Here is an 18,856-nt window from a genome sequence, read left to right as displayed (position 1 = left end):
CGCCAAATTTTCAAAAGATCTTGAAACTCCTAAGAAATGACGGTGAATCGGAACAAAAACGTACCATAGAAATCACCACGGTCAAAAATCTTCTACTGGAGGTTTTGAGCCACTATATTGAAAAGCAGGAAAAATCAGTTGCTTTTTTTTACATTGAGTAGCAGTAATGATTCCCATTAGAGGCAACTCATTTACACCAACGTACTTTGGCAAATTCGCCCTGAGAACATTATAGTAAGGTGCCATAATGGTATCTTTTGGTGCCTTTTCTGGAGTTCAAAGGCTAAGAAGTATAATAAGGGCACCATTATAGTCTTCAAGGTCGAAAATTCCTAATCAGAAGTTTGTGATCCCCGTTTTGCATACTCTCATCCCAGCCTACTTAGTAAGTAAAAACTAAAAACACGCTTTGAAAAACAGGCTAATGAAATAAATCCATTGAATTTTGATTTAAAAATAACAAGTGTTATTTATGTTTATATTTACAGTAAAAGTTAATTACGAGAACCATTTTACAGGGATTTCAAAAAATGTTCATTTTCCCCCTTCTTTAACAAAAACCCACGTTGACCTCTTTAAGTCCATCGTCAAGTTAGACAGAAGTCATTTTTAAAGGCAATTAGTGCATATTTGAAAACCTAAAAACAATAAAAAATTAATTAAATAAAGAAAAGTTTTTCTCATGGAAGTAAAGAGCTAATCTGACCCTTAAAAGAACAATAACTATTACTTCTCAGCTTATAGAACACATATCTACAAAGCAAGTTCAAACAATTTGACTCCTGGTATTTCCCTATATTTAAAGAATTCTGAAAAAACTAGCTCCTTACAGAAAACTGAGCTTGCTTGATTTTCCAGAAAATTTAAATTGTTTCCTAAAAATGGTTGATATTTGCAATTGTTGAAATTTGCACTTTACTGAAAAAATAGAAATGTTTTTACTTTTGTAACTTTAATAAATCAAATAAGATTAACATTTTGGCCTCTTAATATTAGTATATACTTGTTAAACTGACAATCCACACTCATTTGTATTTTTTCAGTTAAATACAAATTTTATTCTGGCCTTGCGAAGGCATAGGAGTTTTACACCCTGAATATGTTAATATCTGCTCGTTTTGAGTTTGACTCGGTTAATTATTGTAATTTCTGTTCGTTTTGGCTTTCATTTATTTATCGATGCTGATTTGTGGTAGTTTTAGGCTTGGTAGATTATTTGATTTTATTTTTGCACATTTTTTGTTTAATGGAGTTCTTTACTTTTCTTTTAAAAACTTATTTTGAGGAAAAAGTTTTTTTTTAATTAATTTCTGTTCGTTTTATATTGACATAGTCTTTTTAGGGAAAAAGAATATAAAACTTTAAATCTTTTCGTTTTTTAAGACTTTATAGTTTGGCCTGCTATCTGTATTCCGGAGAAAGATTTTCAGCAATTTTTAACAGCATACACCCTTGTAAAAATCTGGACACAAATAATACTGTTTAATTTAGTTTCATAACTCCTCTAGCTGACCTGTAATAGAAAACTTGACACCAATCGCAAAAAAATCTATATAATTTCTTTGATAGGTTGGATACACTTACACAATTTGGATTTGGTTTAAGCTTTAGAGCAGAAGTAGCCCCAAGAATTTGAACATAATGCCCTCATCTATTCTTAGGATACTGCTGAGATGTTTTTTTGGGAATTAGTATTATCACAGTGCATTTTTTGATTTGAGGAAGACTAAACTCTATTCTATAAATCATATACAACAACTTTCTATATAAACCTTATATGCCCCCAGGGCATAACTTACAACCCTTGCACTGAGGGCTCTGAGGGGGTTATCATCCTAAAAGACCTAATTTCCAGAACTTTCAACTATGTTCAACAAAATGGATATCTCAAAATTTTGATTGGATATGTTTGGGAAAATGGCGGGCGTGAGAGGGGTGTTAGTCACTATCCAGTCACTTTCAACTATTAAAAAAGGCACTAGCCCTTTCAATTTCCACTTGAATGAGCCCTTTTGAAGTTTCTACGACAACGCTTTCAATAAAAACTTTATATACCCCCAGGGAATAACTTACAATCCTTGCCCTGAGGGCTGTGGGGGGATGGGTTGTCATCCTTAAAGACCTAATTTCCAAAACTTTCAACTACGTTGAATAAAATGGCTATCTAAAATTTTTGATTGGATGTGTTTTGGGAAAAGGTGGGCGAGAGAGGGGGTTAGGTGCCCTCAAATCACTTTTGACTATTAAAAAGGGTACTAGTCCTTTGAATTTCAAATCGAATGAGTCCTTTTTCAAGTTTCTACGACAAAGATTTTAATAAAAACCTTATATGCCCCCAGCGCATAACTTATGCCCTGAGGGTTGTGGGTGAGTGTCCTCCTAAAAAATATGTTTTCTATATGGAAATCAACTACGCTGAACAAAATGGCTATCTGAAAATTTTGATTGGATGTATTTGGGGAAATGATGGGCGTGGGGGGGGGGGCTAGTTGCCCACCAATCTCTTTCGACTATTAAAAAGGATACTAACCCTTTGAATTTCCAATCGGATGAGCCTGATTTGAAGTTTCTACGACAACGCCTTCTATAAAAACCTTATATGCCCCCAAGGTATAACTTAAAACCCTTGACCTGAGGGTTGTGGGGGAGTGTCCTCCTCGAAAAGATATTTTCTATCTGGAAATCAACTACGCTGAACAAAATGGCTATCTCAAAATTTTGATTGGATGTGTTTGGGGGAATGATGGGCGTGGGGGGGCTAGTTGTCCTCCAATCACTTTCGACTATAAGAAAAAGGCAGTAGCCATTTGAATATCCAATCAAATGAGCCTGTTTAGAAGATTATATGAGAACACTCTCGATAAAAACCTCATATGACCCTAGTGTAAACCGTAAAACCCTTGCCCTTAGGAGGGTAGTGGCGTGTTCCGCACAAAAACATAATTTCTTTCTGGAAGTCAACTACGCTGGACAAAATGCCTATCTAAAAAATTTGATTGTATGTGTTTGGGGGACTAATGGGCGCGGGGGGGGGGGGCTAGTTGCCCTCCAATTACTTTCGGCTATTAAAACGGGCACTAGCCCTTTGAATTTCCAATCGAATGAGCCTTTTTTGAAGTCTCTACGACAACACCTTATAAAAAAACCTTATATGCCCCCAGGACATAACTTAAAACCCTTGCCCAGAGGGGTGTGGGGGAGTGTCCTCCTCAAAAAGATATTTTGTCTCTTGAAATCAACTATGCTGAATCAAATGGCTATCTCAAAATTTTGATTGGATGTGTTTGGAGGAATGATGGGCGTGGGGGGGGCTAGTTGCCCTTCAATAACTTTCGACCATTAAAAAGTGCACTAGACCTTTCAATTTCAAATGGAATTAGCCTTTTTTGATGTTTATACGACTACGCCTTCTATAAACACCATATATGCCCTCAGGGTATAACAAAACCCTCACCTTGTGGATTGTGGGAGAGCGTCTTCCACAAAAAGATGTTTTCTCTCTGCAGATCAACTATGCTGAACAAAATGGCTATCTCAAAATTTTTGACTGGATGTGTTTAGGGGAATGATGGGCGTGGGGGGGGGGCTAGTTGTCCTCAAATCGCTTACGACTATTAAAAAGGGCGCTAGCCCTTCGAATTTTCAGTCGAAAAAACCTTTTTCGAAGTTTCTATGGCAAGACTTTCTATAAAAAAAACCTTATATGCCCTCAGGGCATAACTTAAAACCCTTGCCCCGTGGGTTGTGGGGGAGTGTCCTCCTCAAAAAGATATTTGCTATCTGGAAATCAACTACGCTGAACAAAATGGTTATCTCAAAATTTTGATTGGACGTATTTGCGGGAATGATGGGCGTGGGGGGGGGGTTAGTTGCCCTCCAGTCACTTTCGACTATTAAAAAGGGCACTAGCCACTCCAATTTCCAATCGAATGAGCCCTTTTCGAAGATTCTACGACGACTCTTTCGATACGAAGTGCCCGGGTATGGAGAAAAAAAAAACAAACAACTTATTGTGCCCACATCGTTCTTTACTTAGGCAGCGCTAGCGCAATGTCTATGATTTCAAGTAGGTTTCGAAGTCTCAATTTGGTTTCAAAGCCTTTTGAGAAAGTTTCTGCGAAAATACGCGTTCCAGTGTAATATACACTGTACCGCTGATGGCAGATTAAATGGGAGGAGCTGTTAGTACGCGCCGAGGATATAGTAGCCAAAGATCACTGAGTCGTGATCTAACTGTTTTATTATTTATATACAGTGGTTTTCACTAAGGTTTTAGCATGAAGACTTCTGCAAAAATGGGAAAATATGACGAGTCAATTTATTTGAGCTAGTTTTGCGAATGTTTTCCATAAACTGTGAAGGAATAATTTTTTTTCGTTTTTAGTTTCAACTTCGCTCTTTACTTCCATAAGAAAACCTCGTTTAATTTGTAAATTAATTTTCGTGCAAAGGCAAACATTTTTTTTTCATGATGATTCAGTGGTTTAAGAGGTAGCAAACACATATGACCATAAAATCTAGAACTAGTACTTCTTATCAGTACATGCTTGTTACCAATAAGTGATAAGTTATTTTGCTAAGTTCCACTCTAACAACCATTGAAGCATGGATTGTCAAGACAGAAGTAATTGCGTTTCCTGCGATATTTTGTACCCTTCCAGGGATTAAAGGAGATCCTAGACAAGGGCAAAAGGGTACATTTTGTCTCAAAAATGACGAAAGAGAAAAAGATTTGGGAGCTTAAGAGCTTAGGGGGTAGATTCAAATCTATCGATTAAACTAAAATAAATACAAAAAAGAAATAAGGAAAATATGACTAGTTCATTGAAAGTAGACAACAGGATATGCCAGCTTATTAAAAAGGTACTAAACTCCAAACTGGACCATATTATAAAAATTACTCAAAATCTTATGGGATTTCTTGGATGGTAACCAAATATTAAGGGAGTAGTATTTCAGTTTCACTGATGAATATTGTGCCTAACGTGATTTCGGAATATTTATTGTACCAATATCCAGTATGATCTGTATGCAGCTAGTTTGTCTATTTAGACTTCTCGTTACTTTTCATTGTTTTCTTATACTTTATAACTGCTGGCCATACGAGGGAATCTTAAAATGCTTATCCTACTGTATTTTGATAGCGAAGGAAAACGGGCATCAGGACACTTTACCGACTTTACTTAGTTATGTAACTTTAGAGACGAATGTACAAATATCCATTGTCTGCCCCCCTCTACCTGTGCAACAATATTCCGCTTACGCCTGGATGTAAACTCTATGTATCCTTGGTTTTCAAACATTTCATCTTTCAAAAACGGTGGCCACCACTAATTAGATATAAACAAGAATTAGTTAAAAGACCATTAAGGGTGGAATCCGCAAAATGAGTTAGGGCTCAGGCCAAAAGGCCTCCAGTTAAAAGACTAAAATACAGTATGAATGGATCTTAGCCAAACAGACCATAATGCTTAGTAACAAATTGTCAGAAAAATCTGTCCTTGATGAAAAATGAAATCTATAATACCTGGGGCATTTCATCAACATGTTTAGCACACTGACGAATAAATCGAATGGCTTCCATACTGGTGTCCGGGAAACTAGCATTACAAGCAAATTCTGAGAGGCACTTAATGGCATCCTGAAAGCTATCAATCATCACAGCAAACTGTCGCTCATACAGCTGACCTAATGATAGAAACACATCATTAGAAAAATGTTACCGTCTTCATTAGAAATTCCACTTACATTTGGGCAATATTAAAGAAGAAAATTTACAACTCATGACTTTGAATGAACCCAGTTATTGAACTCTCTCAGACAAATCTGGTGAATGAACCGGAAGCAATTATTTTGTTCTGTATAAATGTGTTATTTTTAATTTTAATGGTTTAGTATATCTGTTGATAACGATCGCTCTATCTGTGGTCGAGATATCCAGACTTTTGTATCTGTTTTCACTGTCTAATAAATGGACCTATCCCCATTTGAACATTTATTTGTTCGTCACAGTAAGGCAGTGTGGCTTTGGAAAAAAATGTCTAATTTAAGGTATTACGCCAAAAAAAGGCACGACAATATAGTAACAGTACCACTTATTGCTATATGATCCTATAATAACAGAACCACGGCAACTCCTGCTTTCCGACCCGCCAGAAGCTTCCACAAATTCATAATAGACATAGTTATTTTAGGATAGACATTGGCGAATAATGTCAATACCGGATAAGGAAATAAGGAAATATAAAATCTATACCGTATAAGGAATACCGTATAAGGGAATAATGTCTATACCGTATAAGGTAATATGTCGGTTGTCGAACCAGCAATAAATTATCTCAAAATTATTCAAGACTGAAATCAATGATTTATTTTTAATTAGACAGGGTTTAATATTTCATATTTCAAAATTCCCAATTCAATATATCATTAAGAACAAATCAATAACGAAAACATACAATTCTGACACAAAAAGCGTTTCAGGCAATTTCAATTGGTCTAAATTTGAATCCCGCTGATGCCAAATTCATCTGTAACTCTACGACACCGCTTGATAAATTGCATCAGATTGGCTCTCGCATATAGGTAACATTTATTCACCTGTATGGATGAAAAAATTCAGAACGATAAAAAAGTTAATAAATTTTTCCTAGAAACCTTTTCAAACTCGATCAGAGGTTGAATCTTCATATCCATTCCACATTTTTAAATTTTGAATAGTTTGCTTATAATGATTATGATGATTTAAATGATGAATATGATGGTATTATGGATTTTTATGTTGATCAAGCGTGAAAGGACTTCACTGAGTCCCGTTCAACTGCGTGTCAAACATTTACTGAAGCCATTTGTGTCACGACCAACAACTGCAACCAAGATTATAGTGGCTGTCCAGACTCAATATAGATTTTACCTGAATAGTTGTCGATGTCATTGCTATTTTTGGCCAATTTTTGACAAATCAATTTTACTTCTGTTTTCTCCCCCTCCCCGCCCAACAAAATCTGAAATGACAGACCTGTTGGATGATTTGAAAAGGAAATATATACACTATTGGTTTTTATAGGTATAGCAATTCAAGACAGCTTCAACAAAATTTGGAGACTGTGTATTTACGAAACGTAAAATAAAAGAGCAATATAAACAAAAAGTATTTTCAAATAATCTCAGAATAATTTCATTCTTTCTCTTCTATGTAGCGAGGTGTACGGCCCTTAAATATTCACGTAAAATCATTAGAAAAGTCTTAAAAAGGATTGCCAATGGGAATAAATTGAAGGGCAACAATTCTGATTAAAACATAGCCCAGAAGATTTACATAATTTAGAGTTTATAAGGCAGGACTAATCTTCAATTTTACATTTAATGTTTCTGTCTTGCGGGAGCAACAACTTAGGTCAACCCAGTGATTTCAGCTTATTGCTTGAAAGTGGTGAGGGGGTAACCGCTAAAGTTTTGACAGAAAGTGTGAAACTAATGAAACTAGTGAGTAGATTGATCATGCATTCATTATTTTTCTTTTCCTTCTGTTGTTTTCTGGTTAGGCTTGATGAGTTTTCTATATATTTTTCACCGACCAATGGGCTTTTAGTAGTTTATTATCGAGATCTTAATATATTTCTCAGTTCCTTTTTTTCTTGCTTTAATTCTTCAGAAACAAAATTTAAACAGTTATGCTTACTTGTTATAGCCATTTTAAGAATAAAACTACACATGATGCACACTGGTCAAACATTTAGAGAAGCGGCAGTTAATTCCTGCTTTTATATTTTATATGAAATACTTGAAAGTGTGTAAGCTTTTGGATCGCCTCTCTGTGAATTGTCTACTTCTCTGTAAAGTTATGTACTACTTTGTAAAGTGTGACTTCTTCTCTTTGGATTCTTATGGTAGCGTTGGCCTATTATCTGGGTTCTATTGGTAGAGGATGTCTAGAGTCTCTAACCATCACATAGTTTATGTTTAGAGTATAAAATGTTTATTTATACATATAATACAGTGAATGTACCCATGGCGAGGACAGATACAGAATTAGAACTGGTTCAAGTAATCTAAATTGGTAACTTATATTCAGCACAATATGCAGATACACATCAGGACATTTGACAGAACGGCTCTATTTTAATCTGTCAGCTTCTAGGAATTATAGCAAATATTCAGAATTAATATAGTCATCAAGGAAATGGGCTTTATCTAGGAAATGGAATTTGACAAATACTTAGAATTTAATCGTAGGTTTCAACTCAGGAAAACCTACTTCCAAAGCTTACAAGTGGGCCAAAAGCCACATGTTTGACTTTCGCTACTCCACTGATTGAGAATAAGAAACCTTTTCCAAGGAAAATACTTCAAAAATAACCCCTTTCTTTAATAGAATGTCTTCTAGTAGAACCTGAAGGACAATACCACCACCCTTTCAACATTTGCAAGCTTGATTATGAAGCCTAGTCTATACCAAAATCTCATAATTTTGAAACATAGTTAAGATAATGGCTCATCATTTTATACGTTATAGTTGTGTTTAACCAATAAATTTTTAAATAAATGCTACTTATAAAAGGTAATAGTTTCAATGAGACATTTCTTATCTTTTTATAGACAAAACTTGAATAATACTCTTTTTTTCCATGAATACACGTCGAAGTTACAAACGGGAATTCAAAGAAATGTGGTTAATTAAATCGCACCTATTATTTTGCCAGTAGTTTGGAATGCTAGTTCAACAATTGCTTCGTCTTGATCAGATGCGGCAATATGAAACACGGAGAAGATGTTTTTCCATCCGGATTTTATATTCTTGGCTTGGGAATTGACCATTTGAGCAATACAGAGCACTACCATGTGGCGTATAGCTGGAGACCTTAGAAAAAAAAATTAATTGTAGTTACAAGGCTAAAATGATTATTCATCTGATAAACAAAAAAATCATACAGACTCTTGCGGAGAATAGGGGGAGGGTTGCTACCCTCCTCGAATTTTTTTCAAGATAGGAACGTTACTGAAAAGCAATCTCGTTAAATTAAGGAAGAAAGCCCGTGCACTAGGGTCTAAAGAAACTTGATTACCCTGGAAATATATGTCGAAAATTGCTACACATTAACAAATTTGCTTCTTCCGGAGAATCCTCTTGACCCCCTACCCCATTCAACTACTAACAACGTCAGAGGTATATAATTACGCATACAAATTCAAAATCAAAGAGCTCACCCTCTTGAAAATAGGGCCGTTCTTTTACTCATCGTTGTGCTAAGATCTTACATCTTTTGACAAAGAACGCTTAAAAGAGAAATCTTAGCACTAAGATCTTACATCGTATAGCGTTGTAAACGCTATACGCAAACGTCTTTGCAAACGTCTTTCATCATTTTTCTCTGATCAGTGGTCTAAGAACAATGATGAATATATCATCAAATTTCTCTCATCATTGTTTTATATGGCAGAAAGATGACGTCCTTCACACTTTTTGCTAACATCAGTGAGCTCTAAAATCTTAGAACAAAGATGAGTTAAAAGAACGGAAATCTTTGCAGTAAGATGTGAGATCTTAGATGTAAGATCATATGGCAAAAGAACGGGCCTAATATTTCAACTGCAAAACTTCAAAGTTGAACTGAATTACTAAACCTGAACAAAAATTTCGTATAAAAGACTTTTTCCATTTTCCTTTCAGCACTTGCCACTCCAGAGCTATTTCCATTAATAAAATCTGAACCTTGACCCTTCTCCTCCGCCTCTCTTTTTACTCAGTTGCAAGGCCAGATGAAGGGGTTTACCGGGTTTGAACCCGGTACTACGTGTAAAAAGCAACAAGTATGCTTTCAAATAAATTTTTAATGCGTTTTGTAAAGCCTTTTTATAAGCCCCCCCCCCCCCAGAAAAAAAAATCCTAGACACGGCCTTGCTCACTTGGCTTTTTCCTTATAAAAAATTCATGATTTGGAAAGGAGGGTAGACAATCAAAAAAGTAGTTTAAATCAGTGGGTTTTTTTTTTAAGTAGGAAAGGTTTCCTTAAAAAAATAAAAATTATAGGTTTCTGTTTTAATCATGACCTTTAGTTCCTTTGTCACGGTATGCTTGATAAGAGTATTTGAAAACCACGTTTTAAGTTTCTACAAATCTAACTACCAAGCTATCACACAGATAAAGAGACACGTGTGTGTCTGCCTTTCGATTAGTCAATAATTTATGGAATCTCTAAATCCCCTTCACTGAATTGCTTGAAATAAAAAATTGATTGGTTTTTCAAAGCTGATTTCTATATCAGCAACAACCTACAAGCCACAACCTACATGTCTCTTCCCTTTTTGCTGCTTCCAGAATAAACAAACTTTGATGCTGTAAAATTACTAATTACCAATGACTTCATTAAGATTGAAGACTAAATTACTAAAATGAATAAAAATTAGAAAACATTGATCAACTACAAGAAATTCTTCCACAGGCAACAGTTCTTATAGTCACTTTTAATTTTGATGACTTGGATTGGACTTTTTAGACAACTGTTTAGAAAAGTTTTCTAGCGCCATTTTATATTCAGAATTTTAAAATTTAATCCTATTTTTTGGAGTTCCCAAAGTTTTGGGTAATAACTCTTCAAAATTGACTTGTTATTTGAAAAACAAAAAACTAACTTGTTATTTGAAAAACCAAAAACTAAAGAAAAGTTAAAAAAACTATGGGTGCTACAGAAACTAGGACCACATTTTTTAACTTAAGTTATAAAAATTCGCTAGAAAACTTATTTAAGCAGTTATTATCATGATTAATTCTTTTCAATCGGAAATACCAAAATTTGAAAAAAAAACAAATACTGAGAAAAATAATAGCAGCAAATTCGTAACTAAAAAGTTAATTCAGTTTGAACATCCAGATTCGGCACAGAAAGTTAAATTGACAATAAAAATGGTTAGCATACTGACTGCATTAGTTAATCCAAACACTAGATCTACTAAAATGTATTATAACCATGCCAATAATTAAGAATAACTCGAAAAGGGTGTTAACTTACTTGTTCTTTTTCATTATATGCTCGAAGGGTCGCAAAAAATCTTTTTGAAATCTAAAATTCGACAATTCTCCCTTTTCAATGAATTTCATGGCAAGCTGACGCAATGAGTCCACAGAAAAGACTGCAATGTCCTCATTCGGGGAACAGCCTACTTTGTTGAAATGATCACCCAAGATTTCCCAGATTCGAGACCATTGTAGCCTAATTCTTCCCATGTTGTAGTAAGAAATTTCAACCAGTTTTTGAAGACTAAATATACGAGGATGCGTAGGATGGTTCAACTCATCTATTGACACCTGTAAGAGTTAAAACGGTGTAAGCCTAGATACGGTGATACAGTATGACAACTAACTGAAGAGAAGCAAACATGCTGGGAAAACGATTCTTACTTCATAATATGCAAAATAATCATATTTAACACATCTTGCACCCTGCTAACCTTTATCTTCACTTCTTTCAGTGTCTTCTACTTTTTCTACAAAACTTCTGAATTTTTTGTACGAATTAAATTAGCCTTTGCTCAGTTTTGAAACTCGTGCTGAAACAACCCCCATCTACAAAATTCGTTTATAGCCGCACCGTTTCTGGAGTTTCTGTCAAATGTCGAGTTTCTGGCCGTTTTTATTAAATGAAACGCCATCTATAATTATTCCTCATATCACGTGTTAAAAGAAATGCAGTAAAAAATTAGAATTACATTAGCAAATATGTAGATGACGTTTTATTTTGTGTTGACGCCACTGCGATTTCTATAGTGGCATTTATAAACAAATTTTGTAGATGGTAATGGTTTCAGCACAAGTTTCAAGACTGTACAAAGGTTAATTGAAAAAATTCACGAATTTGGTAGAAAAAGTGGAAAACACTGAAAGAAGTGAAGAAGAAGGATAGCTGCATTCAAAATGTGTTAACTATGATCATTCTGCATACTATGAAGTAAGGACTATTTTATCAAGATGTTTCCTTTTCTCCAGTTAGTTCTCTAGGTTTATACCATTGATACTTGGAAGTCCTTGAAAGAAACACGTTACTGTAACGCTATAAAACCAGAAGAAGAGACAGCTGCAAAAAGGAGAAAGAGAGAGAAAGCAAGAAAGAGAGAGAAAGCAGGAAAGAGAGAGAGAGAGCGAGGAGGGAAACATTACTTTGGCCGTAATTTAAAGGAGAAACACTAACAATCTTTTTAAAGGAAAAGTTAATACCTGACACAATGCTTTAACAAATTCTACGATTGCATCTCCGTCTAATCTGGTTGAGCAGGTAAATATTCTATCAACAGCTACAACAACGCTCTGAGAACTTGTTTCATTTATTGACTGTTTTAAGCCAGCTGAAATGAAAAAAGAGACATCATGTACCTGATAAGAGACACAAGAAAATGACCTGAAAGTCCAATTAAAAAAGAAAACACACCAGGACTGGAAGCCCCTCTCAAAGAGGATTTTGAGAGTATTTATTTTAATATTTACAAAATATTTATTTATAACTTAAAATGAACTTGATGCAAAAAAACGTTAGTGTCTAATTTAACATTACACTATCCAATACTAATAGCATCAACAACAGTTGAAAGAAGTAAATTGCATTGCTTATTTCCATTTATTTTTCACATTGCATTCTATTTGCTTCTGAAGATTCAAACACAACCAATTATCAAAATAAGAGCCACAATTTTTTTTATAGTGTATATTTTACAAACACCAGCTGAGCATTTAAGTTTATATAGTACGGTCCCTAAATAAATCAGTGAATGGAATATAATAACCCTGTACAGTATTGAGAAAACAACGAATTAACAAAATAAGAGCCATATTTTTTTTTTCTTTTTATTATAATTATTCTATCCGGTAGGGTAAATTTACAGTGATGCGCCAGGGGAGAGTAATAATTTGACTGAGAAAACATGTTTGGGTTCATAGTATGCATGCATTTTTGTTACTGAGAGCGTAATAAGAAGGTCAGTTTTGATCCTACAGCATTGAAGTGAAGATAACTTTAAAAATTTCAAACACTGTAGATAAATAAGCCACGATAGCTACAGAATTAAATGGTACATCTTTAAATTTTATCGATGTTTGAATGATCGAAGCTATTCATGTGATACCAAACAGAGGTGTTGTAGTTGAGGATGGGCCGAGCCAAGGACTTAAAAAGGGTCGCAAATTTTCAAGATTAGAATTTTGAAAGCAACGCTTAATAGTGCTAAGATGGAAATTTGCAACTTTTACTACCTGGGAAGTAAGTTTTTCAAACGCCAACGGAGTATTGAAGTTTTTACTACGGTCCCTAACTAAATCGGGGAATGGGATATAATGACCCTGTATAGAGAGCCATGTTGTTACAATTACGACTTCTATAATGCAGAGCAGTGTAGTTTGAGGCATTAATGGTCATTACTAAGTTTTTTAAGAGACGACTACATAAACTAACTAAATTATTAATATATAACACCTTCAACAACACCATTAATTAACATTTTTAAATTACAACTCCTTCGCCGGATTTTGCGTTGCCTCCTTCACTCATTCATGCCTTTGGCCTTCGTACAGTTGTTATAATGACGTCACATATCCTTCGCTCAGGGGATGATTGAACGAGCATTCGGTCCACACATGCTTACCATTTTCCTTGAACAATATCTTTTACTTTTAACCGTGTTGTTTCTACCCCAAGGAATTGTCATTTTTCAAACCCAAGAAGTTGTCAACCGGTCTGTCGGTTCTTGTCCTATGTCTCTCAAACGATTTAACCAAATTGAGTGTTATAAATTGTATAAATTTGATTAAAGTCATAAAAACAAATACTCCTAAATTACTCTTCTTATAACTACAAACAAATCTGACACGAGGTGTGGCAATTAAGTAACAAGATTGACGTTGTGAAAAATTTAATTTTTATTTTATACACGATTGCTTATTATCACCTTCAAAATATACACCTTCTCTATCCCTACAACGCTCCATGCGAATTTTCCATATTTGGAAGCAGTGCTGGAAGTCAACTTCTGTCAGCTCCTTCAGGATATATGCTGCTTTCTCTTTTACACCTTCTACAGACTCAAATCTTCTCCCTTTCGATGCAGATTTTCCCCTTAGGGAACAGATAGAAATCACATGGTGCAAGATCTGGTGAATACAGTGGAGGTTCTAGCGCTGGAACAGATAACGCTGAATGAACTAGCGCATTGTCTTGGTGGATAGCCAATGATTTGTCTTTCGACATTTCGGATCGTTGTTTCCTTTCTCTTGCCAGTAGTTTAGCAAGTACCTCAAGGTAGTAACCTAAGTTAATTGTTTGAACTTCGGGACCACAGTACCCAATCCCATGGATATATATATTAAAAAAAAAAAACATCACTGCTTTCAATTTTGACTTGCTCATTCGAGCTTTTTTGGCTGTCGGTGAAGTTGGGCTTTTCCAGTGCATGGGTTGGCGCTTAATTTTCAGATCATAAATAAAAAAATAACACGAGCCATCGCATGCTATTATCATTTCCAAACAATTGGGGTAATTTTTAATCGCATACAAAGTGTCAGTACAGATATTTCTGCAAGCTGCTTGTTGTTCAAACGCTAAAATTTTAGGCACCATTTTAGCACACACTTTTTGCATGTTAAAACTATCATTTACAATTTGCCGAACACATTTTTCATCAATATCTACCGTTTCATCAATTACGCTAACACTTAGTCGACGGTCAGACCAAAAAAATTGCCGATTTTTTCGACGGTTTCGTCCGTTTTTGACGTTAAAGAGCCACTTGGCTGCGAATCATCTTCCGCGTCTTCTCTGCTATTTTTATGATGATTAAACCATTCAAAACACGCACCAGTGATAAAAATTCACTACCATATACTTATTTCAGTAAATTATAACAGATAAGTGAGACTAACTACATATTAAAGAAAAAGGTTCACACTGAACAGCTGTTGGTCAATTGTGGTTGACACGTGTATCCTTGACCCTCCACAGTGTCAATCACGTTACTTAATAGCCCACCTCGTATTCCTAAGCCTCTGACACAATTGTAATTGAACCCTTCTGTGCAAAGAGATAAACAAGAACTTAATTCGTAGAATAGCTTCAGATACCCTATGTATCAAGGCAAACAAACTTGGAGTTTAAAGACAGTTATTTATATACATATGATAACAAAACAGAAAAAAACAACATGACTTAGAGGTTTCCTGCGGAACACCACAGCAAGCGATGATAATAAATTTTGACCAACATTATAAGCTTAGATCTATAAAAAAAAAACGAAATCTGTGATAACTCGTAATTTCCAATCCTGTTTGTTTTACCTTTTTTTCAAACATGTAATTATATAGACTAGCGTTTCTAACAGCTTTTTTACCGCAGACTGACATAAGTTTTAAAAATTTCTGCGACCTATACTGTGAAGAAAATATAATAAACATCCTTTATTTGTTTCCTCAGTTCATACACAAAATTTCAAAATGAATTATATAAGGAAAATACAAGTAATTAAAAAATAAACAACTATATTCGTTAAAAAACCTAAGTAAACTTTGTTTTCATGTATTTTGTCTTTAGTGCGAAGGATGAAGCTGTTCGTAATCACATAATTTTAAAATATGAGATAAAGTTGTTACTTTTATTTTTAAATTAGTTTCGACGTTCAATATGTTTTGATACCTATTTTTTAAGCAGGACAAGGTTGAAAATTATACTTCATGCGTATAAATGGTACCACAAGGCAACAAAATGACTTGTTATTTTCTTACATTTTCTCTTTTCGACAGCACAACAGCAATTAACTAACGGTGCAGTTTCAATTTTTTTTTTTTTTTTAGGTCGGTGTTACGTGAAATTTTAGTTTAAGCTATCAACTTCTTGTTCGTTGCAGATTTCAACAAGCAACTGAATGAATATTTCAATTGGATGAAAATTTATTCACTTGCACTGAATATTTCTTCCTTCTCAGTGTCGACAGAAAATAAGTAAATCTTTATTAGTACAAACAGTTAAAACAAAATTTCGACTCTAACCAGCACAGATCAGATTTTTATGTCTAAGCCTAATGTTATCTAATTCATGTTATAAAATAGATTATCCACGAAATATTCTTTAAAACTATTTATATGATCAGGAAAGTGTTATTAAATTGAAACTGAAAGTTTTTCTAGATGTAAATCTTCTCCACCATAGTACGCACGGGTTTTTAATAAATTAGTAATAAGTATTAGTAACTAAGTACTAAAGTAATAACATATTACTTTAAAAAATAAAGTAATAAGTAATAATCTGATCTCGATTTGATCTGATCTCGGTCTGATCTAATCTTGGTCTGATCCGATCTGATCTCATCTCGGGCTGATCTGATCTAATCTGATCTCGGTCTCATCTGATTTCGGTTTGATCTCATCTGATCCCAGTTAGTAATCTTTTAAATTATTGTAGGAACTATTTCTAATACTTTTAAAATGCTTCAACCGAAGCTACTTATTACTAGATGTAGCAAATATGTCACGCGTATAAGCTACATTAACAACTCGAAATTCTATAATCTTTTCTTAAATAGAATAATGCCATCTTTTTTTAGATAGTCCAAAAAAATTGTGTTTTCACATTTTTTTTTTTTTTTTTTTTTTTTTTTTTTTTTTTTTTTTTGTGACACAGCAAAACGTTCTCCGACTCAGTACCGGGTCGCAAGCAATACGTTGAAAAAAAAAAACTTAACATCAGAATAATCATAATATGTCAATAACTAGAAAACAGAGTTTTGAACCGGTCTTGCAAAGCATTTTTTTTTTTTTCAAGACTTGAAGCTACCCTCAATGAAATACTAAAGAAGTATTGATCTGAAAAGACAAACAAAATGTGACTATTGTGAAAATTACTACCCTGACCCATTTCTTCCGCTAAATAATGAGTCAAAACAAAAGCTATGCATAAAATATATCCTATCGCTGGTATAACGTTTTTTTCTAGCTTGCAACAGCCTTACTTAGGTCCTCTTTCAACAATCGTCTGTTGCATCACCAAAAACAGGAGGTTTGGATACTTGGAGGTTGGAGGTTTGATAGATGGCTCTCGCGCCGTTGAGGCTGCAAGTCATTCTATCCTAGTTTAACTTGTTCAGTGCCTTGAAATACTCCTCCCTTTGCGATGAAAGTGGTATTAATCAAAACTGTATTAATAGTGCTATTTTTTGTGATTGAGGCTGCTGCTGAAAACTGGATTGATCAATGCAAAAAAGGCACTTTCATTTCTTTTGCTGTTTTGGTGCCATCTGTCATAGCCACACTTGTCACACTGATAGTTTATAAAAATATAGATGACGTTCCCATTGTTTGCAAGCGAACAAGAAGAGGACGCAGAGGTGGCAGAAAGAAATTTAAGATTGACGCGTTAGTCACCTACGGACGATTGGCCAGCCAAAAGCCTAAGCGTGAGAGTTGTTTAGTCTCAATCCCGCGCCTGAGCCTACCGCCCCGGCTGATTCCTGGCAACAATGCTCCTACCAATGATTTCGGGTCTGATTGTCCTCCAGTATTATCGCCGCAGGTTCTCTCTTGTAAACACCAACTTGCAAACTTCCTTCTGAGCAACGTCTGCTCACTAACGAATAAAGTAGATGAGTTAGATGTCATTCTACGTCAGAATAACATCCACATCGCCGCAATTACCGAAACATGGCAGCTCGACGAAACAAGTGGAAGGATGGCTGGTTACAAGGTTTTCTTGAACACTAGAATAGACAGGATTGGCGGAGGTGTTGCCCTGTATGTACGCGATGATATCCCCTGCAAATATTTAGATAACTTCAATGACTCCTAACCATGAAGCGATCTAGGCATTATGCAAGCCAAAACATTTACCACGAGATGTCTCTTGCATCATTATCGCAAGTATCTACTATCCTGAAAGCGCCAAGAACAGACGGCTGTTGGTATCCTACCTTCAGTCTACGTTAGACACATTACGTCAGCGGTATAGCCGCCCGGGCTTCATAATAGCTGGTGACTTCAACCAAACAAACAAACAATGGCTTGCTAATACGCTGGGTATGTCACAAGTGGTCAAGATACCCACCCATGTGACCGGGAGCACCCTTGACCTTATTCGTACAAACCTTGCTCCATATTACAAAGACGTGTCTTCGAACGGGCCATTGGGCAAATCGGACCATCAGACTCTGCTGATGAAGGCAAAAAGTGAAATCAGGAAGCTTAAGAAAATAAAAGTACTCCGGAGACCTATCACGAAGTCTGCTATTAATACGTACGGAATGTGGGTCGGTACTCACTGCTTCAGCGAAGTATACAACGAAAGCGATGTCAACAGGAAAGCAGAAATATTTCAGACCCTACTCTATGACAAATACTTAGAAGTTTTCCCGGAAAAGCAATTTGTCGTGAGCGAATCTGACAAGCCCTGGATCCCTCCAAAAATAAAACAGTTAAGACGCGAAAAAAAACACTGTAATGCAGTCAAGTGGTGACGCAATGTCGTTACGATTATTAAGAAACAAAATCGTTAGCCTTTGTCGTGAGGCAAGAAAGTCCTTCGGAAAATCCCTTTCGGACCCAGAAATAAAAGAGGATCCCTGTAAATGGCAGCGTCTAGTAAGGCAGATTGCTGGAAAAACAGTATCATCCAGTATCCGCATTCTGAACGATGATGGGTCACTCGTGAGTGCAAATGACGTCAACAATTACTTTACTGATATTTGTACATCCTTTCATGCCCCAACTAACACTGAAATAGAGAATCTACTGTCAATATGCCCTGACGAAGGTGAAATCGAAATAGTTGAGTATCAAGTTTTCAAAGAGCTGAACAAGTTGAGTCCATCCAGTAGCTCTTTTCCTGAAGAGCTG

At 35.3% G+C, this 18,856-nt stretch overlaps 1 protein-coding gene across 3 annotated transcripts in view; it reads right to left on the bottom strand.

The window, feature by feature from the left end:
• The window catches only part of Sec71 (ADP ribosylation factor guanine nucleotide exchange factor Sec71), a 201,612-nt gene that overhangs the window by 86,459 nt on the left and 96,297 nt on the right, over window positions 1–18,856 (bottom strand). For all 3 annotated transcript variants that reach the window (XM_089100054.1, XM_089100055.1, XM_089100056.1), the window contains 4 exons: window positions 12,212–12,339; window positions 11,010–11,305; window positions 8,688–8,860; window positions 5,528–5,688 (listed from right to left, as the gene is read on the bottom strand). In XM_089100054.1, the coding sequence (XP_088956180.1) occupies window positions 5,528–5,688; window positions 8,688–8,860; window positions 11,010–11,305; window positions 12,212–12,339 (758 nt within the window). The remainder of the gene's footprint in view (window positions 1–5,527; window positions 5,689–8,687; window positions 8,861–11,009; window positions 11,306–12,211; window positions 12,340–18,856) is intronic.

The sequence above is a fragment of the Artemia sp. Qi Xiang Cuo genome, chromosome 14 (assembly GCF_049724085.1).
Source record: "Artemia sp. Qi Xiang Cuo chromosome 14, ASM4972408v1, whole genome shotgun sequence".
Taxonomy (NCBI): Eukaryota; Metazoa; Arthropoda; class Branchiopoda; order Anostraca; family Artemiidae; genus Artemia; species Artemia sp. Qi Xiang Cuo.
The sequence above is the reverse complement of the archived record's forward strand: the minus strand, read 5'-3'. Positions and strand labels throughout refer to the sequence as shown.